Source organism: Rhipicephalus sanguineus, chromosome 4 (genome assembly GCF_013339695.2).
Source record: "Rhipicephalus sanguineus isolate Rsan-2018 chromosome 4, BIME_Rsan_1.4, whole genome shotgun sequence".
Classification (NCBI taxonomy): Eukaryota; Metazoa; Arthropoda; class Arachnida; order Ixodida; family Ixodidae; genus Rhipicephalus; species Rhipicephalus sanguineus.
Genome location: NC_051179.1, coordinates 134143564 through 134170719, shown reverse-complemented (window position 1 = coordinate 134170719; position 27156 = coordinate 134143564). Strand labels below are relative to the sequence as shown.

At 45.7% G+C, this 27156-nt stretch overlaps 1 protein-coding gene across 1 annotated transcript; it reads right to left on the bottom strand.

Annotated features, from left to right (window-relative positions):
- Nucleotides 1-25238, bottom strand: LOC119389003 (uncharacterized). The gene is made up of 5 exons (XM_037656306.2): nucleotides 25054-25238; nucleotides 20314-20381; nucleotides 10059-10160; nucleotides 2462-2494; nucleotides 1-717 (listed from the first exon to the last, which is right to left on the bottom strand). The coding sequence occupies exons 1-5, from the start codon at nucleotides 25097-25099 to the stop codon at nucleotides 82-84; spliced, it is 885 nt and encodes a 294-aa protein (XP_037512234.2). The 5' UTR covers nucleotides 25100-25238; the 3' UTR covers nucleotides 1-81.
- Nucleotides 25239-27156: the final 1918 nt, after the last annotated feature.

Here is a 27156-nt window from a genome sequence, read left to right as displayed (position 1 = left end):
GACATTTATTTATAATCTGCATCGTGCGAGTCATGATTAAACGTCTTTGTATTACATGATCCTCACAGGCAATTCTTGTAATCACTTTAGCTTATTTGGCTGGTAGTCGCCGCTGTCGCCTCCAAAACTGCCGTAACTATTTCCACCAGAACTTGTGTATGCTGAACCAAAGCGTCTGCCGTTCGACGGGCCAAAATTTTCTGACGTGAAACCAGGTTCTCCACTACTTCCCATGCCTCCGTCGCCAGCATTCGTCCGCCCGGAACCTGTAGGTCCGCCACTATTAGGGCCTCCTTCCCCACCATTCGGGGACAAATAAGAGGGCGCGCCGCTAGTGCGTCTGTAGACTCCTCCAAACCTCCCTGGAAACATTCCAGCAGCACCTACGTTGGCTCCTCCAAATCCACCCTGAATAGATCCACCAGGGCCACTGCCGACTCCTATGCTTCGTGGGCTAGATCCCCGTCCTCCAGCGAAGGCTCCACTGACGCCTCCGTTGGCTCCGCCATCGCTTGCCGTCTCGTCTTCACTGCTTGAACCTCCATAGGAAGCAGCTTCCCTAGCCATTTCCATATCCCTTCGTCTTTTTTTGGCTTCCTTGATCTTCTTAATTATTTTCAAGGCTGCTACTCCAAGAAGTAGGCATGCCCTTTTCGAGCGTTTTAGCCCGTGGGTTGCCTTTCGCTGCAGGCATACCCCGTCCATGCAGTGCGAAACCTGTGCAAAGACAAAGCAATATAAAATAAAAAGAGGCACAGAAGTAATAGCAACTTTTTGCGACGCAATGCCGCTTGTTGCCAATATATCGGGTGTTCAAAATTTATTTTTATGACATTCTTAAAATTTAGCACTAGTAATTAGGTTTTATTGACAGCGCTAAGCAGGCGTGTTTGCATAGAAAAGTTGGAAGCAGTCGTGTCTATAGGCAGCTTTACTTGGAAGAATCCTTCTAGCATGTCTGTGCTACGACATATCCAGCTGCAAAGTTTAACTCCAGTTTTCATTAATACGCATGTAAGGCATTGCACGATTGGCGCAGTGTTCCTCCCTGATGGGACGAGCAGTCATTGCTTGGTATCGCCAGCCGGTAGCAAAATGGTAACAGTTATCATCTTTGCCTATGCCTCGGACCTGTTGTCACATTAAACGCTGCGCACAACTGCCGCGGCACAACAGGGAGGAGCTTTGCGCTGCCGTCCTCACTGTCTTTTATGCGTAAGCATCCGAATTGCAACGAAACTTCGCGGCGGGATATCTCAGAGCACAGACATGCTAGAAAAAGTATTTCAAGTGGAATGTTGTAGGTACGCGACTGCCTCCAACATTTCTTTACAAACATGGCCGCTTACTGCATTCACTAAAAAGTTCATTGTTCAATAGTCATTCATTGGGCTGCCGAGAGCGATAATGACCGCGATTTATAATAATGACTGAAAAATATAAAAAGAAAGGCTACCTGTGAGGGAAGCCCATTTCTATCAGCTTCGAAAGATAGAATACCGCACATGCACATCCAATTGGACAAATATAACATCGTTAAGCAACAGGTGGACAAGCACAGCTATTCTATGACCATCTGCTATGACCATCTCACCATATTCCATGACCATCGCTCGTCAATATGCGCATAGTATACTGAGCCGGCGTAAAGTGGCGGTGGGGGTATTCCTGCTCTTCCTAATTAATAATAATATCTGGGGTTTTACGTGCCAAAACAACGGTATGATTATGAGCACGCCGTAAATTGTCACCTCCGGAAATTTTGACCGTCTGGTGTTCTTTAACCTGCATTCACATTGCACAGTACGCGGACCCCTAGCATTTCGCCTCTATCGAAATGCAACCGCCGCGGCCGGGATCGAAACCGCGGCCTTCGTGTGAGCAACCGAGCACCGTAACCTCTACACCACCGCGGCGGACAAACATAAATAAACATTAAGTATTCACAGAATACGCGTAGGTTATGTTGAGCTAGTACATAGTTCTTAAACGGACATATATGGTATTCTAAAACTGCCTAATATTCACCGCTTGTTTTATTTAGCGAGTTCCAATTATGAGCTGGCACTCCTGTCGTATGGGCCACAGATGTTTTGATAATCCACAACACCCTTGGCTGTAAGGGTGTTTTAGGTAAAACATTAACGCTAACCCCAATGGGAAGGCTATTTGCGGAAGTAAGACAACATTACAACCTAATTTTTCCAACTTCTCGTTAGTCAAGCTGGTATTTCACTTGCTAGATATCGCTTTAAGGGTACAAAGTGGTTTACAGCGTGCTATTGTCGCGAATGAAGCTGACGAAGTTTGAAGACAAACCGCGCAGATCCAACGCTTGTCTTCGCAATATACATTCAAGTCATTCGAGGAAAAAGTTTCCACACTCGCAGATTTTCAGTCTTCGCATAACCAGTGTACAGATCGGCACCACAAGATTAGTAAGAATGTAGAATATACTAGCCTCATGTTGTCCCGCGTGGTGGCTGCCCGGAATCTGAAACATAAAACGGGGCAAGTTGAGGGCAACTTGTTGATTTAGGCGTCTGAAATTGTACTCAAATTATGAAAGCATAACGATTACGCAGAATGTGCATCAAAACAGGGTCCGTCAAAAGGTTCCTCAAAAATATAAATCGGGGAGGATATTTAGAAGAGATAGTGATCATAATTTACTGTCCCTACATAGAAACATATTGAGGTTCAATACTGCGGTGTGCTAGATGCTTCAGAATGCAAGCTATCACTGTTACCAGTGCGTCTCTGCGCTTGATCTCGACAATCATATGTCACCATTTCGCGGGATAGAACGTTGTAAATTGTTTGGCGGTATAGTGCCGTACGAATTCAGTACAACCACAAGAAGAAGTGGCTTTCTCATGAGGTCGAGCTTACAGAATACAGGGATGATGGAGGAAATACCACAATTTTCCTTCTGTTCTACAGTATATTTCAATGATGGTGATAATTCCATTATCGTAAGTTTTCTTCACTGTCTTGATGCGCGATTCTGGGAACAATAATGATCTACGAAGAAGAAGAATGTAGGTAAAGAACACACCCTAATGCGCGAACTCAAGACTGATTGTTTGTTAAGAAAACATAAAAGTAAACACTTAAACGTGTGTTCTTTTCTAGCGTCTTTCTTCCTCATCGCGCCATTTCTACACGAATGAATCAGTCCAACACGTCTAGAGGTCCGTCATTTTGTCTTTTGCTTTAACTGGAGCCGCTCGTCTTTAACACTTTAAGTGCGATTCTGTGTCAAGCTGAAGATCCGTAACTACCCAAAAATGACATGAGCATTTTTTTCGGCACAGATTTCAGTTACTGTGACAACAGAATTCTGAAAGACTGAAGATAAAATGACTGATATGAGTGGCTCGTTATGCTGGGAGCTTTCTTGCAAGCCTCAAAGCAGGTCGGCGTCTCCGATAACTCGCGCTCTTCCCTGTGGCAACATTCGAGAAACAACTACTTCCATAATGTTACCTCACTTTTCTATCGTTGCAAGTCTCAGACGCTGTGCAAAGGTTCCGTTTTTTTTTTCCTACGTCAACAAGTGGTGATGCTCGAATTCACGTGTGCAGTACATGTGCATTCTGTCAAGAGTTGCTGCTGTGGTTAAAGTGGCCTGCCTTGAAGCCTGTGTTTTCATATTAAAGTCTGGATTCGATATTACAGACGTTGCAGGCCACATTATTTTCCACAGCAGACAAAGTGCCTGTTATGTCTATTGCCATCTGCCAGACCATCGGGTGGCGAGTTTCGACAACTTTTAAACAATTAGGCTCTGGCTAAGCAAGTCGGTCGGCACTGATATACCAAGCTTTGCGTGTGTGTCCTTATCATAGCTGAGTGTAACAGCGCCTAGTATTAAGCAGTACACAAATCGCATATTGTGCTCCCTGATATTCATGTTGCAAAAGCGCGCATGGAGCTCGTGTGTAGCGTTCTTCCGGTTATGTTGATGTTAGAAAGGTACGCAGTACTTTACAAGTAGCCTTGTTATTTCTGTGCCAATATTACCGCATTTACTGTGATACGTAAGAATAAGAATCAGAGTGTATTTATATTCCAAGCGAATGTTGTGTTTATTTTCGTATGTACTTATTTTTCGGCATGATGAGAATGAATTTATTTTACACATAGCAAAAAGCTGTGACATGCGACTTGAATGCGCCTGAAGGCCCTCAGATAGCAGCATGCCTGCTGTCGAAAATAAAACATATAACAACATGTAAAATAGTCATTTTGAAACTCATATAATTTCAGTGTAGCAGAACAAGTGTACACACATAAAGAACGCTTATCTTTTAAGAAGAATCATATAGCATTTATCAGAAAATTTTATGACACTTAGTAAGAAGCAATTGGCCATTTGCGTTGTACATCCCACAAACACACAATGACCATCTCTGGCGCTTCCTCAAAACAATCATGTTATTGTATTGCTAGTTTTCACAGTTGATGCTATATTTGATGCTATTTGATGCTATTTGTCGTGTAACGACAAATAATTGCTTGCTTAGATTTCTAATAAAGACGTCGGGCTGCTTAGGTCGATGTGCGGGTTCCATTTCTTCCCAGCCAGGGCGGTCGCGTTTCTATGGGGATGTTATGCAAGAAACAACAGTGTGCTTAGATTTCGGTGCACGCTAAAGAACCCCACATGGTCGAACTTAAACCGCAATACCCCACCACGGCGTGTCTCATAATTATATCGTGTTTTTCGCCCGTGCAACCCGTGTACTTACTACTATTATTCAAACATTTCAGTTTTCTGAAATGTTTGAATTTAAGGACCTTATCGTCATCACTGTCATGTGTGCCCCCTTCGTGCTGCCGACGCTATTTTCCCGTGTCATGTTCAGGAGGATGAATAAGCAAGTACACGGAAAAGCATTGATATATTGTAAAATGCAATGCTCTGAGGCTACAGTATTTCTTATGCTGGCCTGCGAAATGCACGCAAACAAGCAGCCCTCTCCTGTCGGGGGCTGCTCTAAATGAAACTGTTAGCACCAAAATGCAGTAAGAGCGATGACACGATTGCTGAGTGGGCGCTTCAGCCTGTTCGTCTTCGAAACGAACATTATTCAACAGCCAATGTTGCCCCATGCGTAGGCGGTCGTTATGGAGAGCCCTTCTTGTTACCCAAGGTTTGGAAATTGTGAAGTGGGAGAGGATCAAGTGTCATGATGATATAAAATCTTGCACTTTGTGTCATCGATATCGACAGTGGTCATCGGCGGTCTAGCATAATGGGCGCACGGGCGGATGCACGGTTAACTTTATTTCCAACGCCTCAACGTTGTCGTAATAGAAATACACTGAAAAAAAAAGGAAGGTCAAAATTGGCGCTATGCCTTTTCTGCCATTATATCCCGGCGTTTGGATATTCGGCCAAACATATTAAAAACTTTCATTTAGCAGGCCAATGCATTGCCTTAAAGATCGATGTCAAAAGGTGGCACTACTTCAATATTTTGTAAACATATCTCCATGAGACAATTGCTGTGAACAAACCGCGGGAATTGCGCACGGAACAGTGACATTTTCTTCAAGTAGCTCGTTGTGGTGTAAGCCTACATTTTTTCAATAATTTCACCATAAATTTCCAAGTGATTTTGGACTATTTGGCGTTACTCGATAAAATGAAGGGTTTATGTTGTTTTTATAGAACTTTTGTTGCACTGTGAGCACGCAAAGTTTTAGGGGCGAAGCACCTTAGGGTCTCGGCTTGTCAGCGTGTCATGTCGTCGTCATGGTCCATCATGAACGGGTATGCGCCACAAAAATTGGGTAAATCCCACTGCTCATACTTTGCGTATTAGAAGTCAAAGGTTCGTCGTTACTGCGCAAAAAATGTTTGGCTAATTAATACTTGCAGGCAAGACGATCAGGAGAGTAGCGCAGCTTCAAATTCTGGGTATGCACGTCCAGGAAACGGGGAGCACCACGCACACCCTTGCGAATCTCAAGCGCACGGTCAGGGATATAATCAGCCTCTTGGGTCGCATCGCTCGCAGTAGAAAAGGAATGCGTGAAGCTGACACCTTACGGCTAGTGCACGCCTTCGTAGTCAGCCGTATTACCTATGCACTGCCTTATCAAGCAACTCGTAGGACAGACATCGAGCAAGCGGACCGACTCCTTCGAATCGCCTGCAAGGCAGCCCTAGGGCTGCCTCAAAACGCCAGCACCGCAGCTCTTTCTCAGCTCGGGATGCTCAACACATTGAAGAATATGCAACTGCTACGCTCCTTGCACAGCGGGAACGGCTAAACACCAAGCCACAAGGACGGGCTATACTGACCAAGCTTGGCTTTCCTCTTGCCCCGCAGTACAGTGGAGATAGCACAGAATTAATCCCCCCGACTATACGTTCACAGATACACGTGGCACCAATACCGCGTCACATGCACCCGTACTTCCACAGCACGCGACGCCAAGCTCGTGCACGAAAGCTTCGCAACTACGGCACTGGTCCTGATGTGTACTATACGGACGCCTGCCCCTCCGGCCCCACTCCAAGTGGGTCCCGCACGTACACGGCAGTGGCAAGTAATAGAGGACAACTGGTGGCAGCAGCGACGATACGCACATCTTCCGTGGCAACACCGGAGGCCGCTGCAATCGCCCCGGCCATCACAGATGCAGACAAGCGAGGTACAAACTCAAGCGTCCTCACGGATTCACAAAGAGCATGTCGACTTTACATGCATGGCACACTACCACGAACTGTTCTCAGAATCCTAGGCTCGCACATCGCATCTGACCACGGCATCATTTGGTGTCCGGCACATATGGGTGTTCCCGGGAATGAACGGGCCGACCGACTCGCTCGCGCAAGTACATACCAAGCGGCGGACGCCCCTGTCGACGAAACCATAGTCGCTGACGACGAGGAGCGACCAAGCGGTCGAGCCGACATCCTCGAAGCTCAACGGCTCGAGCGACGCACTATGGCACCACCTCACCCGAAACTGAACAGAGAGCAATTGAGAGACTGGCGCCGACTGCAGACGAACACGTAACCCAACCTACACACACTTTCTAAGATACACCCCTCCGAATATCGAGATGAGTGCCCCTGGTGCGGAGGGATACCAACACTGACACACATTACATACAGCTGTACCTCGCGTCCTGTTGCGGCAAGCTCCGCGCTCATAAAAACACACACATTACCACACTGGTCGTGGGAGGCGCGACTCTCGGATCAGGCCTTGGGAAGCCAACTGGCAAGCCTGGACCAGGCCCGGCGAGCTGCAATAGCCAGTAGAGCACTAGACGAAGGGCCCCACCCACTTTAGTTGCTAATAGGAACACTTAATAAACGTTTATTCTCTCTCTTAGCAACGCTGTCATAATTCCCGATGAAATTTACCGGCGCTCAAGTTTCTTATGTAAAACCAGTTACACAAACGCGCATCTCTACGGTAAAGTCATCTATTTGAAACACCAGTTGTTGAGAGATATCTGCAGAGTGATGGTGCGTTAGTGGAACGGTGGCGAGTAAAGCAGTAAATAGTAAAGATTTTGCTGTGGGAAACACCGGCGCACACTGCATGCTTCGTTCCTTCCCAGGTTTCACGTTGGTGGGGCTGAAGCACCCTTGCCTACATGCCCCTTCGCCAACATTTTTACGTTGCTTGTTGCTGTAGCGTCCCTTTTGTGGATGCCAGACATACCAAGTTCTTGTGAGGAGTTGAAAGAACACTGCCGTGTGGCTCTGTAGAATGCGCTATCTGTAATAGTACTAAATACGCCTTTTAGAAGTATGTGTTTAGAATTTATTTGCTTTATTCGAGAATTGAGGATAAACGCTTTGATGATGGTGATAATTAAAAATAATGAATAACGTGCTGAAGCAGAGCCGTTAGCAAGGAGAAGCCCAATGAATATTAATGATGCTGAAGATGAACGCGTTGAACTGGCGATGAAGACATTGACTGTGATAATCGGTGATGATTACAGTGGTTAACGCGTTGAAACAAGTCGTCGGCCAGCAAAGTTCCCAAGTGGAGTGAAGAAGAATGATGCACCTGGTGTTCCCATGGTCCACACATGCGCAAACTGGTACCTGGTGTACCAGTTTGCGCATGTATGGACCTGGCGCATGTGTGGACCTTGTGAAATGATACCTGGTGTTCCCATGGTCCACACATGCGCAAACTGGTTTTCTACTATAACTAAAGCTAAATTTTACTAGTTTTCAGGTTATTCCCTCTCTCATCTTTAATCTTATTGCATATATGCAAAGGAAAAATTGCTTCCATAGCTTTATTGGCCATGGGACACAAATTCCAACGTAGTTCGTGAGCCCAATAACAGTGCACAAAATCACAGGGCACACAGGAAGGGAAAGCACGCAGCGCTGTGTGTCCTTCCTGTGTATCCTGTGGTTTTTTGCCCTGTTATTCGGATCATGTGCAACCAACAAACCCAGCTTTCCGCACTTTTGTAGTTGGTGAGACATTTCTGTAGTGACCTACTTAATCCATCCGTGGGGACATATGCTACGCAAATTCTACGGCAGCTGTCTGTTGCAGTTCACTAAGATATTGGTGCTGAATTGTTTATGCCCCTCAATGACGTGTTTATCATTTTAATATACTGGAGTTATGTACATTCAACACGCCACGGGAAATTCTATGCAATACCAAACGGAAATTTGTATTAGTTTGAAGGCCAACCACAATTAGATCACATGCTATTAAAGCACACTGATAGAGTAAATCGTTGAAAAATGGTGCAAGTAAGTTTACATACTCCTGGAAATTTCAACGTAAAGCCAAGAGCAGCAATGCTGCGCTGGCTGTAAAACACTTTGATAGCATTGGCATCGTTCATGCCAAGATCAATGTAGTTTTCTCACCACGGAAGGTAGCTGATTCACCAGCACAATAACGTGGCAGCATAGAGCTTGATGTTTAAGTTTTGAAAAATAAGTGGATAGCGCAAGCTACAGATGCAAGCACATGGTGTGGACAACTAGAATAAGTAACGGTCGAGTAAAGTGGACTGATGGTTACTCTTTAAGCAGTGCGTATTAATGGTCTTATGCATGCGCAACAATGTTCGCCAATGTGTAAACTCCCAGAGAGCTGTGATAAAGGGTAGCATATTTAAAAGCGGCCAAAAGAAAGCCATGAACCTAGAAAGTGCATCTCAAGGGTGTATGTGGAATCTTTACTGTAATTGCATCTCACGTTAGCAAGGAAGCGGTTGAGGGAAACATTTGCAATAGATTTGCGTGTTTTGTTACACAATGACAACGTTTACATACAATGACGATACCTAATATTTATGATGTTGCAGCCCTGTCGCGCTTTGCCTATTCTGTGCGTGCGCATTTTCTACTTATTTTGTTGCATCAAAATGACCCATGTTTGTTTATCACGAAGAAAGGTAAAACGTGCAGAAGCGAACACAGGAGAACAGCACCAGACGACGCACGCCAGGACTATGAAATCAAAACAGAGCAATGCGGAGAAAGAGAGAGTAGACGTCAAGCTCACTCGAACGCCTTACCTTCATTTATATTCAATCACTGTTCAACTTAAATTGAGGACGACGCAGCGAGCGATGGAAAGGAAAATGATAGGTGTAACCTTAAGAGACAGGAAGAGAGCAGAGTGGGTCAGGGAACAAACGGGGGTTAAGGATATCATAGTTGAAATTAAGAAGAAGAAATGGATATGGGCCGGCCACGTAGTACGTCGGCAGGATAACCGGTGGTCATTAAGGGTAACTGACTGGATTCCAAGAGATGGCAAACGCGTGAGGGGGAGACAAAAAATTAGGTGGGTAGATGAGATTAAGAAGTTTGCAGGTATAACGTGGCAGCAGAAAGCACAGGACCGAGTTGATTGGCGGAACATGGGAGAGGCCTTTGCCCTGCAGTGGGCGTAGACAGGCTGATGATGATGATGACTGTCGTATAGGTCAATTTTATGTAAGGCTAATCTGTGGTGCATTCACGCGTAGAAAACTCCATAAGGTGGTGACGATGCGTTGTTCACGGTTAAAGATGTACAAGCGTTCGCACTCACAATGCATGGCGCCCCGTCCATTTCGTATTGAACGTGTAGTGCAGGCTGCACGTTGCTTGAGAGCAGCAAGCATGGATACCTGCACGGTGTCTGTACGGCCGTCTGAAAAGAAAAAAAAATATATGAAAAGAACGTTGATGAGTTTCGTGAATGAATTGTTGTATGAACTGACTTCAGGGGAAATACTTGCGCCTGAATTCACATGAAGGTTTTACGCTATAATTGTTCTTACGAGAAAAGTTGAGTCAATATCGCTGCTGTACCATTCATTCGTGGTTGATAGAAGCAGATGTCCAAGAGCACATAGGAAGTAAAATCATTTTGGATTCTACGCCTAAGTTTGTTGTATCGCAGCGATTCAGTAATTAACTCGTTGGATTTTACGTCTCTAAACATAAATATGACCGTGGCGTACACTTTAATGAAGGAGATTAGATTATTTTTTTACCACGTGTAGTTCTTTAATGCACTGGCAATGCCCGGTGCACAGTCTTTTTAAGTTTGGCGCGAATCCATATGCGGTAGCCGTGACTGGGATTTCATCCCACTACCTTCCAGTGAGCCATGCAACGCCATAGCCGTGGAGCTACCACGCTCCCGTAGTTTGAAGTTTGAAGTTTATTTGTTTTGACAATACATGAGACATAAATTGCCACGGTGCCCGAGAAAAATGCATGTCTATGCACGCCTGACTAGGTTCCTGACACCACCAGTACAGCACACAATAACGGACAATTGCAGAAAAATAAACGCATAGGAAAATATATAGAAGTTTTACCCAAATATCTTTGACCGTGCTCTGGTTTGCAAAGTAGTGCGATGTGGAAGACAGTGCCGCATCGCAGGGTCTGATAGTGTTAGCGTTTTATCAATGAGCTGGTTTTAAGTGCAAAGCAGCATGGATTTCTCTGTATTTTCTTCACCAGAATATGACCATTTTTGTGGAGCCCAATGTACGAATTTTCTTGTCATCATATTTTATACTTTTGCATAAAATGTTTTTCGAATGTATCATATATAGAGCTGTTTTTGAATGGTCCTCGTTCAAAAATAGCGGCGTCTGAATATTTCAAACTTCGAATATTCGAGTCGAATAATTTCGTCTAAGCTGCGAACCGAAAGACGCTTTTACTATTCAAAATGTGAAAACACCCCAATATTTCAAAACATATTCAAGCCCTGTTTTGATGCCGGCGCAGTGACACTAAAATGACTTATCAACCTAAGTTGCGACTAATTTAGCGGAAATAATGGGAAAAACTTCGTTTTCTTTTCTTCAAAATCATCCGTACTGCTTAGAGCATTCTTGATGCCTGTTTGCAGTGTGGTACCTAATTGTAAATGGGTCGGTTCAGTCTTTCAAGAGCGCATCTGCAGAGTGATACGCATTCACGTATACCGTGTCCAAAGGGAACTTTTTTTCAGTACTGAAGGCATGATGGAAATGGAGTGTTTCTCTCAAGCTCAATTGAAAGTGTTTGGCTTCGTTCCGGTCAAAGTTATTCGATGGAGGCTTTCAAATAGCCTGTTCCTATACCAGGTGGATAACCACGGCGTGCTCGTTGCTGATGACAGCTAAGGCTACATGACAAAGCCCGTTTGTAAGAGAGGTGCGTCTTTAAGTGCGGGTGCATCTGTGGCAGCTGCACAAAGCTTGTTTCGGAGCAGGCCGACCTTCCGTTCCTTATTATTTGACACTGAATACGGTGAACTTGAGCTAGTGCCCACAGACGGGCAGATAGCGGGCGCTTCTCCGTGGGCTCCTGCAAGAGTCGCTAACATATTCGGTGATTGTTGTCGCACTTTTATTCCGATTATTGCTCAAAAAGACGTTCAAGTATTTTGCCCTTGTGCTCCATTAACACCCTTTTATTAGTTCGTTTTCGCTAGAGTGGACGGTCTGCATATGGGCTCGTTGGTAATCTTGCATGTTGACTGGTTGTACCAATTTTAGACAGACGAACGATAGGTAAATATATGATGACACTGCCGCCTAGCAACTGATTATTTGAACACTCGGTATAATAAACAGCAGAAACGTTCCACAGTAAAACACTATGTGGTTAAATAATTAGGAGACTAAAAACAATTTTGAAAAAGAATTTAAGATTTCCACAATTTTCTGCTGAAAAATAATTCACCGACGATCACGATACTGCCTAATGCGTATTAGGAGCGCAGTTGTTTAGGTGTTTTGATATTTCGATAAGTTGAGGCGCAACTGCCTCGCTTACAGAGAGACCGCAGAAGGCCAGCGCGTGTGGGCGCGTTGTACAACAGCTGCCGGAGACAGGCATCCGTTCATGCGGCGCTTTATTTCCACATACGGTATCAGTGGACGCCCTCGCCGTATATCTTCTGTCTTCTTATATCATCATGCTGTCGCCGTCATCGGCGACAGCATGATGACGCGCACATCTGTAGCGCCGCGGGAGGTTGCCGCGGAACTTGTCGTTTCACCATTGTCCTTCCCTCCTCCTCGCGCTCTCATCGCTATCGCCATCTTTCATCTTCCACTGCGCTCCGCCTTCGCTCTCTTTCGCCCTCGTTCGCTCTGCCGCATTCGACGACGACGACACCGCTCAATGCCGGAACAAGTGCCTAAGACCTGCGCTCTAAAGCTTGTTACTTAAGGGCGAACTTGTGCCCGGAAAATTGATGCAAAATCTAAGAGTCCGCTAGAGCGTTCCACACCCAAAGGGTCCCTTCAACGAACGCACGTCTTCTCCGCAGCCTCGCAGGTCAACCCACTTTCTCGGGCCCGTGTGCGAGAGGCATGCGTTGCTCTGTCACAAGAAATAAAGCTTGCTAGGGGTAAGGCTTGGGTAAGTTGTGTTGTCTTCCTTCGTGTTCGTCCAAAATTCAGCGCTGTTTTCCCTTCTTCGCTGTCACAAGAGGCGCGCGCGGGCACGAGGCATTGCAGACACTAACGCAGCGGCTCACTGCGCTCCGCGTGCGCTCTCTTTCGCCCTCGTTCGTTCTAAGGGCTACGCCGATGACGGCGACGCCGCTTAATGCCTAGTTCAGACTGGAGAATCCGCCGCCTACGGCTAGCGGAATGCTCCTGTCGCCGAAACACAGCGTCGTTCGCACTGCACGCGCACCGTGCTGCCGGATAGCCATGTTGCGCCACCTGTCGAGTAAACCATCAACCACGGGTGAGCGCGGGATGGATTCGCAGTTGCCCGGATCTTGTGGCGGCTCGCAACTGCGTCACGTTTCAATTTTGCGGGCCTTCAACGCTGCTCTAAACGACCATGCCCGTTTCAACGCTCTTTGCGACTAGGGCGTGCAAGGCGGCTACATCGCAATGCTCAAACAGGTGCTCGCTATATCAGAAATAAAGCAATACAGACAGCAGAACTCGTACTTACCAGTCAGTGCTGGGCAGTATCGAACATACATGTATCTTAGATACTATCTTAGATACTCTTTGGGTATCTTGTATTTGTATCGCGATACGTCCCGCAAAACGAGTATCTGTATCTGTATTTCCGATACATTCAATAATGTATCGTGTATCTTAAGATACAAGATACTTCTATAGAAACACCCCCGAGCGAAACGATAAACGTGGCTGAACTCCGCTTCTCAAGCTGATACTGCTACTACTAAGCTACCAGAATGAAACTAGGCGACAGTGACATTCTTTTATTTTTTCCGCCAGAGTGCTTCAGCGAGCACACGCTATTAGGTCTACGCGTCCCCATTGGTGGAGCAGTGTCACGTGATGGCACTCGGGCCATCTCGACAAAAACTAGCGCGCGAAAGTCTACGCGCATCCGGCCTTTTGTTTTCTCGATGTTTACTTTCTTTGTAGTTGTGTCAGTGTTATGACATTTGTTCGTAGCCACGGCACTGTGTTGCGTACTCCATTGCGTGCGGCGCCTTCCGCTCAAATTATGATGTGTCATTATTGTTATCGATAGTGTCGTTATCGAAGTTTTTCTCACGTTGTGCTTCGTTTGCAGTCTCAGGAATGCAAGAATGGGGTTGCTTTGCGTCTCGCTGGTTTCACACATCAGCGATTAGTGATATATCGTGGATGTAAGCTTCACTTACGTACGACAAGATTCATTTATATAAAAATCAGGTAATAACAACCGTCGCACCTTTGTTGTCGATGCTGGATGCAGTAGAACGAGACGAGCATTTACGAAACAGAAGATATTTTGGCGCACTCTTTCTTTGTACTTCCTGCTGAATTATCCAAGAAATTCTTTTGATGATAATTTGACCGTTAGCACAGTGCTCTCTTTGCTGTCCTCCGTTTGCATTACCTGGGCTTCTGTATAGTTTTTGCTCGCTTGTTTACTGTAATATATCTTTTGTAACCTGTTCCTAAATTCGTTCTCAGCTTTATTTTTATTTTTTAACTACCTGCGTCATTGCTACTATTCCCATATATAAATTCCATGTGAGTTTACTGTTATGTAAAGGCGATGATGAAGACAAAACTAGAATAATTTGAGCGTGCTTAGATGACACCGTAACAAAAATTCTGCTTACGATATAGTAAAATAGCGAAATTGAGTTTGTATTATAATAAATGAAATTATAAAACAAATCAAGAACGTTAGGAAAGAGATTTAAGAAACAAAGTAATAAGTACTCCGTTTTTCTCATGAGCGTCCCCACGAGCCGTTTCATGCTATTTTCTATAGGCAATGAGTCTCCTCTTGTCTCACCTTAAGATTTAAGTTGACGATTCATCATGCTCTATTGTCATAATTTTTAGGGGTGCCGCCTTTATCGTATTTATACAGGGTTCTTCACGTAACTGGAACCAAATATTTACAAAGAAGTGGTTAACCTCAACTGAATAAAACCAACGACATGGTTTATCGTGATGTCGTAAACCATGTCGTATTTTTATATATCGCTTAATTTGTTAATTCACTAAGATGAATTATGCAACATGTATAATATTCACTTTAGGGCCAAGTACGTTTCGTTACTTTGTAGAGGGCATTCCAAAACGACCTATCAAAGTTTTTGTGGAAACGTACAGGGGGGATGTAAAGAAACGAGAACAGTGCGGCATCTACATTCTCCACTGTTTCGCATATCTTTTCAAGCTGTTGTACCCTGAATGATAATAAAAGCCAATAGAGTCTTCCATTATACAATCAAGCACCATTCTAGCATCTTTTTATTGTCACCGCAGCGTCGCAGCGTGAGGCCGCAGCGTGAGGAAGGTCGCAGCGTTAAGGTCGCAGCGTGAGGAAAACAGCGCGCAGCACTCTTCAAATTTCTTTCCATCCCCACTGTACATGCTACGTAGTGACTTTTTCCGACGTTTATAGAAAGCCGGAGAAATACTACCACGTACTGCCTTCGTGCGCTATCGTACTGCAGCGCCCTCAAACGTGCATCGAGCGCAACGACCGGCGAGTGGACCGCGGGAAAATGAGCGGCCGCTGCTCTAAGTATCGGCTCCATAGTGCGTCCGGATTTCTGACTGCCGCACACGGCAAGTAGACGCCATCGTCCCTGAGAAGCGATAGGCTGACGGTTCGCGCGCCGGTTGTTTCGGTGGAAGCACGTTTCAGAGCGCTGCCGTACGGCGCAGTGACGTGGTTTGATTTCATTCACCACGCAGAATGTACGTCGCCAAAAAAGTTCTATCGGTCGTTTTCAAATGCGCTCTATTACGTGACGAAGCACACTTGGCCTAAAGGGATAATTGAAAATGTTGCATAATTGCCCTTAGTTAATTAACCAATTCAACGCTATACAAAAACACTACAACGAGCGCCACATGACGGTAGACCATATGCCGTCGGCTTCATTCAGTCGCGGTTAACCACTTCTTTTTTAAATATTTGGTTCTGCTTACGTGAAACGTGTATACTTATTCAATTTGATTGTTTAATACCGAACCGCCCTGCTTTTTCGCTTATATTCATTTTGCTTGTTTAGGTCACCGTATTTTTTGCTTTTCACTTTTAGAAATCAGCAGGTAGCAGAGCTAGAAGTGACAATAGTGTGAATAGCAGCGATATCCTGCGACGCTTTCTGCCGGTATACTATATGTCTGAGACGTCTCTGGTTGGTACAACTCCTCTCGGAGAAGAATTGGTGCAAGATTGCACGTTAGTGAATATGTTGCTAACGAACGCTTTACGCCAGCTGATAAGTAGAATATGAAAACCCATTGCAGTTTTATGTCCTGAATGAATTTTGAGCACTGACTCTGTAGTTATCGTCTTCAAACGATGCAAGAAATATCGCTACCAGCGTTGCTGCTCTACAACTGTCGGGTGATGCGGTATTGCGAAAACGGTAATACGCTTACGGACAAGGTAAGACTGCACAGCAGCCATCGCGACATCGTGCGGAGGCTTCGTAATGGTGCTCTTGCAAATAGATGGCGACCCGCTAGCTGATCGCGAAGTAGAGCAGCGACACCCATCAATTACACAAGTGTGAAGCAAAGACCACTGACAGCGCAGTGTATACACTAGAGCACGCCTGTCTCGCACCCAGGCTGCTGGCGAGCCGAGCGGATACTCACGCACCCAGGCGCCGGGCTGACCGGGCTGCCAAGGCGCGCGCGGGCTGCACCAAGTAAACAGGGCAAGCGGCAGTTCTGAGACTTTAAAGTGCGAGAAAGTACCCGTTCACGCCGCTTCAGCGTATCAGAGCTCGTCTGGGCACTACTGCGTCGTCTTTCGATGACAAAACAAGCAGCGCAACAAGAGAATATTAGCGTTGTCTGCGACGATTACGACGCGCCACGGAAATAGTGCCGGTGCGGTGTTTTCAGCTTCGCCGCGAGTGGATAACTGTGATTCAAGCAAAAAAACTAGGAGCCGAGTGAAAATGCGCGAGTAAGTACACTAACTGCGTGTATTCCGCATTGTGATGCCCACCTATTTCATTTTGCTAACCTAATTTGCGTGACACGCAGCTGGGTTAATTGAAGGCAGGCGCGAGCTTTGTGTGGGGGTGCACTTCATACCTTTGAGCGTTTCCTTTGACGACAATCTAGTGCAAGGTAGTGCTTTCAAGCACAAGCAATCAGCATGCTTTGCCACTTTCAACGTAGTAGTAAGCTTTAGTGCTTTTGATGGCATCCACGCCTTCGAGATTTCGTCTTCAAAAGGTAATAAATGTCACGGTGCTCCTCCACAGCTGGCCAGAATTTCGTGCTTTCATTTCAGTGTTTGATGTCCCCAAATTTATTTGGACACGAGGCATCCAGCTGCACATAATACATATATTGGCACGTAAGTAAACAGTACTCGCGCCAGTGTTCTTTACGTCGCAGGCGTAGCTAACCAGCTTGACTAAGAGTAGCACAGTTTCGCTTGTAAAGCACCGTCGTTACAAGAATAAAATCGCGCAGGTAGCTTCCAAAAGGGATCGCTGAACGCTACTGCAGGTTATACTCTCTGATAGCACGCTTTCGTGAGCAAGACGCATTATTGTAAGAGCGCTCGTGAAACAAAAATTACGTTCCGCGAAACTACCCGTAAAGCGTACACTAATTATTACGCGATGCATGCTGAAATGATGAGCTTTCACAAAACTTTGTGCACAACTTGTAATATGGGGCAACAAAACATCGTTTCACTCTTTCGTGAGCTGCAATGCAATTAGGATTCACGCGTACTACAGCGAGAACGTTTTTTTTTACAAATGTAACAGCGTACGTATCTGACGAGGTTGCTTCCGCAGCCCACTCAGCACGTACTGTATACATTGTGGACTTGCATGAGCAAGATGTTCTTGATGTTCCAATAAAATTAGCGAAAATGTCCAGGCTAGAAAAGACGCGAAACACGCTCTCCGACGGGCTGAGTTTCGGGAGTTTCACGTTTGCTCTGCTTAGCGTCTGCTGGCGTGGCAGCCCGCGCATGTTGTTTCGTCGCGTGTGCGATGGGTGGCGCGACGCGCGATGCAAATATGGCGATGCGCATGGAGCTGTCATGTTAAACAGCCAAAGAAATCTGAATAATTTGTTTCAGAATGAAACGAGTATACTTTCAGCAAGAAGGATGGAACTTTCGAGTTACAAACAGGCATTTTAATAAAATTATACTGAGTTGGTCGCATTAAGAAGTTTTCCAGTAAACACTTTTGTAAATAGGTCTTTGCTGCTTCACTATATCGATCTATAATAGTAGATTTGCAAATGTATCGAAGTATCTTAAGATACAATTGGGAAGTATCGTATCGGATACAATTATTGCGCTAGTATCTTGTATCTGTATCTCAAATACGTCTTGTCCGAGTATCTTGTATCGTATTGCGATACAATTTCAAAGTATCTTTGCCCAGCCCTGTTACCAGTCAATCCAAGCTCGTTGCCAATTTCATTCCAGAAATTATCCCAACTGTTCTAGTGCTTCGGGTGGCGTTTGTCATAAAGGACGGGGTAGTTCGACACCATTTCGATTAGCATTTCCGCTATGTGGATGTTTTTGGACTGCGACGTGACGAGCGTGTCGGACTTGGCCGCCATTTCATCAAATTCATAGACTAGCGTTTCTATTGGTCCGCGGCAAGCGGGTCCAGCGGCGGTTGCCGCAAAAGTCGATGCGGGAGCGATCGGCGCGGAGAGGGCCGATTTGGCGAATCTCGCCACCGCCGAACCGAATTCTGCGGTTCTGCGGTCGCCGGAATGCTCAGTGTGAACGATCCATAACGCAGGAACGGGCGCCTAAGAGCGGCGCTCTAAAACCGGGTTGTCAGTGGCATTAATCCTGCCGAGTTCCATCGTAGCTTTCTTGCATTCAACTGATTAAGCACGAAGCATTGCATCACGTTTATTCTTGATCGGCGCAGAAGTTTCGCTTTTCAGGCTCTTTCGCTTTGTGAGGTGGTGGCGGCCCGGCGCAACCGAGGTGGCTTGCACGGCGCTCGCCTTGCTATCCGCGGCGCCAGGAAGCTGAAGCATGACCAACCTGCCGAGACGTTTACCAGGTGGCTCATAGCTTTGTAGGTGCTGTGCTTTCATCGCAAAGCTTGAGTTGAAGCCACAGACAGCGCGATGGTCGCATCGCTTGCTGCAGCGGCCACGATTTCTTCTGCAGCGTTTTATTGGGTTACGCTCGGCCGCGTGATAAAGATTGAGCTGCTAGTCTACTTCTTAAAGCATTCCAATTTGCTGTTGTCGCATTCGTTGCACCACCCTTGCGGCGAAACTGTGACTTTCTTTTTTTCTTCGACGAGACCCGCTGCATTACTGAAGCAAGCGCATGGGACCATACAGCAACAAATGCTCATGAGACTGTAACTGTGTTTTATGGCTTGGTACTATTTTGGATTTCCTATTCCAGTCTTTATTCACATGCTACGTGCATGGCAGATGATTTCAGATACCAGGTAGTCGAGCCTCTACGTAATATACTCGGCAGTTGAGAACATAGAGGAACGTCGTCTCCTTTCATGCATTCTGAAAGGAAGCAAACGGGCGGGGAAGTTGCCGCTTATGTTGCAATGCTAGATCCGCCTACATCTAACATCCTCCTGCTTCTCCGAAACGTTTTGAACAGCCAAAGTTGGCCTATGTTTAAACAAGATCGGTTTCATCATGAAGAGCGGCGTGATTGAAAACGGTAAGGTGGCAGTTTTACAAAAACAAGCCCGCGCTCTTCGTTATGTAGTATAAGTATGCGTTTATTCCTCTGCAACAAGCAGGTCCATTCCTCTAAGACGGTGCAATGTAATTGCACTGGTGCTCGTGCATTCTGCGCTCATGTAGATGTAATCGCACCCGACTTGTAGAGCTTATCACCACAAAAATACTTGTGGAGTAACAGCGCAAACACACAACCACTCCTGAGAGGGCACACAAAATGTTGTGTGTCTGTGTGTGTGTGTGTGTGTGTGTCGTGTCTTCAGTGCTGTTACTTGGGTTTTAATAATGGACCAACTCGCCCAGAAAGAAGTATTTTCAGTGAAAAAGAGGTCGTCCCTGACATAGATGTGTCATGTGCTACATTAACAAGAAACATGCTTATAAAGAGCGTGAAGACAATACGAACGCTTTCCCGCAACTAAAATAATGGTTATACTGGAATACCTGCATACAGGCGAGTAATTGTGCTATGTCAACGCGCACAATTCACATATTGAACAATCGTAAAAATTCATGCGTTTCTATTGGAAATAATGTGCGGTGGCAGAGTCGACCTGGGATACGTATCCTTGTAAGTTTTCACAAATGTCAGTGTTCTTCCCTGCATAACAGTGACAGCAATAATTCAATGGGTTGAGCGCACGGTTGGGTAAGTTGTGCACTTACTATTTCATGGGGAACAAGTCGGTAGCAGAATGGGTTACTTGATGTGTAGGCGTGAACGTCCGGCAAAGCTGAAAAATATAATGCGTAGAGATAGGTGAACTTCTTCAGGAGTCTCGGCAAACTTTCTGGCACGTTAGAAGAACAGTTATGTGGTCGTTACAGCGCAGAAAGCTAAAACATAGACGAGTGGTAAGTAGACACCCACTTTTTTAATTCGAACGTTTGGCCGAGAGCATACGCAATACAATAGAATGCCGGTTTCCGCGACATACATCAACAGTGCTCTGTGGTTTTCTTCATAGAGCCACAAATCAGTCCGGTGGCCTCGTTGGATGAAGGCCCACTGTTTTCAAACACCCGTTTCACATATGGCATAAGTTTTAATGGAGTTCAAAGGGTAGCATTGTGTATATACTCTCTTCAGTATGTTCCTGTACACGCCTCCATAGTTGACCACCTCTTGACTCGACTTGATTTCGGCCTGGCAACACAGAGATATGCGCACAGCTACACAATTTACACAGTCGTTGATTCACATCATAAGGCTTGCCCAAAGCGAAAAATCTGGCGAAAAGTACTGGCGCCCGCCAGTATCTCCACCCGCCCGACCAGCAGTACAGTACGCACGAGCTGAAGATCCTTGGCGCACAGAAGACAACCGTCCTATCTGTTTTCATTGTGGTCTTCCTGGACATGTGGCACGTTACTGTCGCTTTCGTGTACCGAACGTCTCCAACAATATGCGTCCACCATGGGTCACGTATGCGCCACGTCAGCCCCGCCGTAGTTATTCGGACGACCGCGAATTTGCTCCTGTCGCTGAGGCACGACTCTCCTCCCGCCGTTCGCCTTCTCCTCACCGCCGTTCCCTTTCACCCATGCAACGACGGCGGAGCCCTTTGCGCCAGGAAAACTAAGTAGCGCAGTTCAGGAGGCAAGAACTGCGGTGCCAGCGAAATGTCTAAGGCCTCAAATTTCCCCGAAGAACGTTATTGATGTCGCCATAGAAGGAATACGGACGCTAGCGCTCGTCGACACTGGCGCTGCTCTTTCAGCAATTGATGCCCGCATTTGCCGCCGAATCGGAAAAGTGACGACACCACTTTCTGGACTATCTCTTCGTACCGCCAACGCACAGCACGTCGAGCCGTCAGGCGCCTGCACAGCCCGTGTCGTAATTCAGAATGTCGTCTATGTCATCGAATTCATCGTGTTGCCATCATGTTCTCACGACGTGATATTAGGCTGGGATTTTCTCTCTATGCACCATGCGATCATCAATTGCGCCCGCGCCGAAATCGAGTTGTTTCCATTTTCACCAGATATTATCAATTACCACACAGACTCTTGTAAAATCGCAGTTTCTGAAGACACCGTTATACCGGCCTGGTCTACTGCTCTTGTCAGCATCTCTTGTATTTCTATCACCGACGGCACCTTGCTTTTCGCACCCTCTGACCTTGTACTTCGCCGCCGATCACTACCACTGCCGTTTGCCGTCCTTCAGTTCAACTCTGGCACCTCTGTGATGTACGTGTCAAACCCAACGGCCGCACCAGTCACCCTGCGCCACCGTGAAAGCCTAGGAAGAGCCGAACCACTGCCATCTTCTTCAATTTTCGACATCATGGAAGACTCCGCTGACCTGGCCGCCCTTGAGACCTCGCCTCCTCAGTCACTGCCGCGGTCTTTCACACCAACTATTGCAAGCGACCTTACGACGACGCAGCGCGACCAGCTTCTTCGCTTGCTCGAAGGTTTCTCATGATCGTTTGACTCCCACGCAACGTCGCTTGGCCGCACGACGGCTGTGTCGCACACCATCGATACTGGAAGCCATGCGCCCATTCGATAGCGTCCTTACCGAGTATCGGTGAGCGAAAGGCACGTTATCGATGAGCAGGTGAAAGACATGCTCCAACGTGGTGTCATTCAACCTTCCAACAGTCCCTGGGCCTCGCCAGTCGTCCTGGTTCGGAAAAAAGACGGTACCATACGATTTTGCGTCGATTATCGACGGCTTAACAAGATTACCCGAAAGGATGTGTATCCGTTACCCCGCACCTCCACCACTTGTTACGGGGGGTTTATTGAGGATTCTACGAGAGCGACGATCGTAGCAGCAGCGCGCAGGGCGTAGCCAGAGAGCGAATCGTTGGTGTGTGCCAGCCGATGGGCCTTCATGCTTGCCGATCTTCTTCCTCACACATGAAATTGATTCCCACAATGCGTGGGATGGCGAAAGTCGATCCATACAATCGACTGCTAAGAAAAGTAAGATGTTTTCTCCTTCGAGTCGTCTGAGGCAAATGCATAAGGGACTCTGGGACTGTTTGCTTGCAGACTGTTGTCATGCGAGGAGGACTCGTTGATTTCAATTTGCATCTGCTGACAAAGTGCTCTTGTTATTACTTGTTGGGTAAACTTGGTTTGTAAGCTTATCCCGAAAATATGGTCGTACACACATAGTACACTCATCGTATAGGCATACACACCAACTGAATTTATCATAAAAATATAGGCATACAGACATCCGCGGGCGACATGAGAAGCACGTGATTGTTCAGTGCGTTATTGCCGCTGCTTGTTCTCAGCAGTTGTCCACGTGCAAGAGCACCTTGCTGTGCAGGAGGCTACCTACCTTCAGCACCGCGAATGGTAACGAGTGCCCCCTGATGTCCGAAGGTCTACCCAAAGTAAACGCTGTGGGGGAGCCTATCTATCTATCTATCTATCTATCTATCTATCTATCTATCTATCTATCTATCTATCTATCTATCTATCTATCTATCTATCTATCTATCTATCTATCTATCTATCTATCCATCTATCCATCTATCCATCTATCTATCTATCTATCTATCTATCTATCTATCTATCTATCAGCCGCCTACGACTTTGTGCTGTTGTGGTCGTTTCGTTAATAGAATAAATACCAAAATTTGTATGGCATGACCTGACTGTATCACGAATATAAATGACAGGTGATAACATGAAAATGATGACATCCATGTCATGAACGGCATAATTTACATGCCACGCTAATGGTGCGCTCGAGGCCTTTCGCTAGCTTGATATATATCAAAAGTGGTATTGCGTGGCGTGACGAACGTAAATGACAGGTTGTAACATAATAAAAATCATGACACGCATGTCATGTACGGCATGACTTACATGGCACGCTCATGGTGCGCTCGAGGGCGTTTCGTAGCCTGATTTATACCAAAGTTGGTATTGCGTGATATGACTGTATGACGAACGTAAACGACAAGTTGTAACATGAAAATCATGACATGCATGTCATGTACGGCATCATTTATACGTCACGCTCGTGGTGTGCTCGAAGCCGTTTCGCTAGCTTAATATATATTCAAATTGGTATCGCGTGACATCACTGTATGACGAACACAAATGACACGTCGTAACATAAGAATCCTAATATGCATTTCATGCACGTTATGATTTACATGTCACACGTACATCATGAGTGACATGTCTTGAAGCGGTCGCGGCCTATTTAATTCCCTGGATATATACCAAAATCTTTATGATATGACATAAGTACGTGACGAATATAAATGACAGGTCATGCAATGTATATACCAGAATATGCGTTTCATTGCCATGGTATATATCAGATCATACACACATGCGATAGTGAACAACGTGTCATGACATGAATGCCTTCTTTTGCCTCAAAGACGAACAATGCGATGTATGCAGCTCCTTGCTGACTGCTTTGTCTAGAAATAAACTCTGAAGTTATTTGAAATTTACCGTGAATTAAAGTGAAACATTACACAGATATGTAAAATCATATGTAGGCCGAATTATAGGAAAGTATTTTATACATACGCGTGCGGTTACGTATAAATGCGAATTTATTTATTAAAATCCTTGGGGTACATTATTTGCCACGAAAAAAAAGCACTTCCGGTGTGTTTCGATTTCACTAAGCTGACGTGAACACAGAATAGAGAATTATTATGCCAACCCACTATGCGATGGTGTACCGACATCGCTTTCTTTAATCAAGAAAACTACTTAAAAAGTCCGACGTTTTACATGCGACAGCCACTGTGCAATTATGATGCAGGGAGTTGCGGGGCATATATTAAGTTTTCTTGCCGCTTGTTTTTTACCGTTTCGGCCTACTTAAATGTGACTACGCGGGTGTTCCTTGCGTTTCGCACGCATCCAAACGTGGTCACCGTGGCCGAGAGTCGAACCCTCGTGGACGTGCTCAGCTGCCTGATACTTTAAGCTACTAGGCTTCCATGGGTGTATACTAAAAAAAACTGACGTAAAAAAAAAAGAAACAGGATAGCTTTTTCTTATGTGAGCTAAATGGTTACGGGAGGCCGCTGGTCTCTGAACGTACATGGACAGAGTGACAAAAGCAATTTCCAGAAGTTTAAAAATATTTACCCTCCACATTCGTAGCATACCAGTCGGTAACAAGAACCGAGTTTGAAAGCACTGCACGCTCTTCTGCTGTATTCAATGCTCAGATGATAAAAAGTTCATGTTTTAACTAATGAATACACACATTTTCCTGCGTTCTTGATCGAAAAGAAAGGAAATAAATGCGGAAAATCTCCATTTTCACCTATGCATCTACAGAAAGCAAGCTACGTCCTTCTGAACACTAGGCAGACACTCGTTTTTCTGATGCATGTTGGGGTTTTCTTTTTACGTTCTTATGTAGAAGTACCTGGCCCGCAAGTTCTGTATGCTTACCATGTACAGCGAAGAGCAGCGACAGAAGGATCCAAATGGTCGTCATCTTCGCAACTAGTGCTTCGTACAATGTGAGGCACTAAGTATTGGCGTGTTGGTTTTAAGACACGTATGGCGTGCCTTCGTAGGATTAGGCAAGAGTCCTCTTTCTCTTGCTGGTCTCCCATATAGGAAAGAAAAAGAAAATGCTGACTGCTAAGCTGCTTGTTGCGTTCGCTCTTTTCTCATTTTGCACGCACGCGTGCTGGTATAGAACAAAGGGATGAGATATTTTGGGCACTTTGCCTGGGTACTTGTCAACTTTTGCGGTAGTATTTCTTGCACGTGTATATTTGTATTTCTATTTGTCCCACTCATAACGCAATGTTTTTTGGCCTTGAGCATGGGCATTGTAGTTTACTACAGAAAAGTGAAGCAATCGAGATGACAAGTCTGATGTATTTATTATGATAAGCACAGGAGAGTTCGCAACACAACGAAATGTGTACAGTATTGCTGTTTTACATGCATGTGCACTTGATCTATGAGATATTTTATTATCACGATAACACAGAAAAATATACCTTTTTGGTGTCGAAATAGATGGTACATCATTGCAAGAAATGCAGTTATGCAAATGCCCTTTTCAACGCGGTTTGTCCTCCTGTGCTCCACTACGTAGGCTGCTGTCGTCGACGACACGGATGCCTTCACTGGAAGGGACAAGCAAGAGGTTCCGAGGGAGCTTCGGTCTTCGAAACTGCTCAAAGCCGTGCTGTCTCGGTGCACCTTTTTGGTCTGTCAACTTTCACTTTTTTCACACCTTATGATGATTATGTCGCGCTATATGTCTACGAATTCATGTCATTGCAGTAACAATGATGTCTTATCCGTTACAGGTGCTGCACCGGTCATCAACGTGCGCGCTCGAATATGGAAAACGAATCCTCAGTAATAATAATAAAACTTCTAATAGTTCTTTATAACTTTTCCTGGGCACTATTGCGTGTGTGCTAAAAAAATATCCGATGGAGTGGGCTATACAGAGTTTGTTATGGCGAAGGGGCATTATTTTGCATATTCGGTGCTCTCATCATTTTGCTTTCCACACTAATTCGAGTGTCGTGTGTGACGGTGGCGGTCGTCTACACATGTACTAGTTAAAAAAGAAAATCACAGTTAGATGTTACAAAGAAAGCCAGTTTCAATGGCATGAAATTTGAAATACAGTAAAACCCTGGTGATGCGAATCTCGTGGGGTTACCCAACATATTCGTATCATCCGAAATTCGTATCACCAGAAAACATGGAAAATTAGTATGCGACGAACGAAAGTTGGCATAAGTTTTGCTTTAGTGTTTCCCAGGGCCGCACCGACGTCATGAACAGCTTTAAATGATTGCCAGTAAAGTTTTTAGACGTCAACCATCATACTTGTACTCGTAAATATGCGGCACGTGCGCGCGTGTATAATCAATGAACCAGATGTGTTGTGACCCGTGACCGCTAGTAGCCCCTTCTTAATCTTACTACGATTTTCTGCATGACACCAGACTATTGCGGCGAAAGTTACTTTAGGAAGCGCTTTGCACGCGATATATAAAGGCCAGAAAATTTTAGAATCGCCGTCCTTTATTGCTGTTACCTTGTTAGCGTGGTAGTGTTAGGGGTGCTTTTCGGGAGATTTACAGCTGTGCCCGCACAAATGGGTGGTTTGCTCAAAATGTGGGAGTCTCCCGTGCAAATCGGAGAGTTGGCATGTGTGCGCGTACATTGCGAGGCCTAGCTCCTCCGCAAGACCGCCCGCTTCGTATCTTGGGGTCTTCGTCCACCTTTCACGGGACTTCATGATGGACCCGCAGCCCAAGTTTCAGTTTTGTTTCGTAGAACGTCTGATTGCGAGAACATGGCTTGCAACGACGTGGCAGGCATGTGTTAACACAGTATAAAGACGCTGCTGCCTGGAGCACGGCAGCACGCGTCAACGCGTCGGAAAAAAAAGAAAGAAACGCGACGTCAACGCCATCTGTAATCTAAACGCGAAGGCACATAAAGGCCTCCAAGATTCGCGCGCACAATCTCGGAGGCAACGACGCGCCGTTGATGGTCGCGCAGTGCCCATGC

What these genes read in the sequence shown, in the direction of transcription:
- LOC119389003 (XM_037656306.2), bottom strand. Translation starts at nt 25,099, where the DNA reads ATGACGACCATTTGGATCCTTCTGTCGCTGCTCTTCGCTGTACATG. An exon ending in TGGACGGGGCGCCATGCATT is followed by an intron (nt 2,495 to 10,058) that starts GTGAGTGCGAAC and finishes TTTATGTTTCAG; the next exon opens with ATTCCGGGCAGCCACCACGC. An exon ending in ACCACGCGGGACAACATGAG is followed by an intron (nt 718 to 2,461) that starts GCTAGTATATTC and finishes GTCTTTGCACAG; the next exon opens with GTTTCGCACTGCATGGACGG.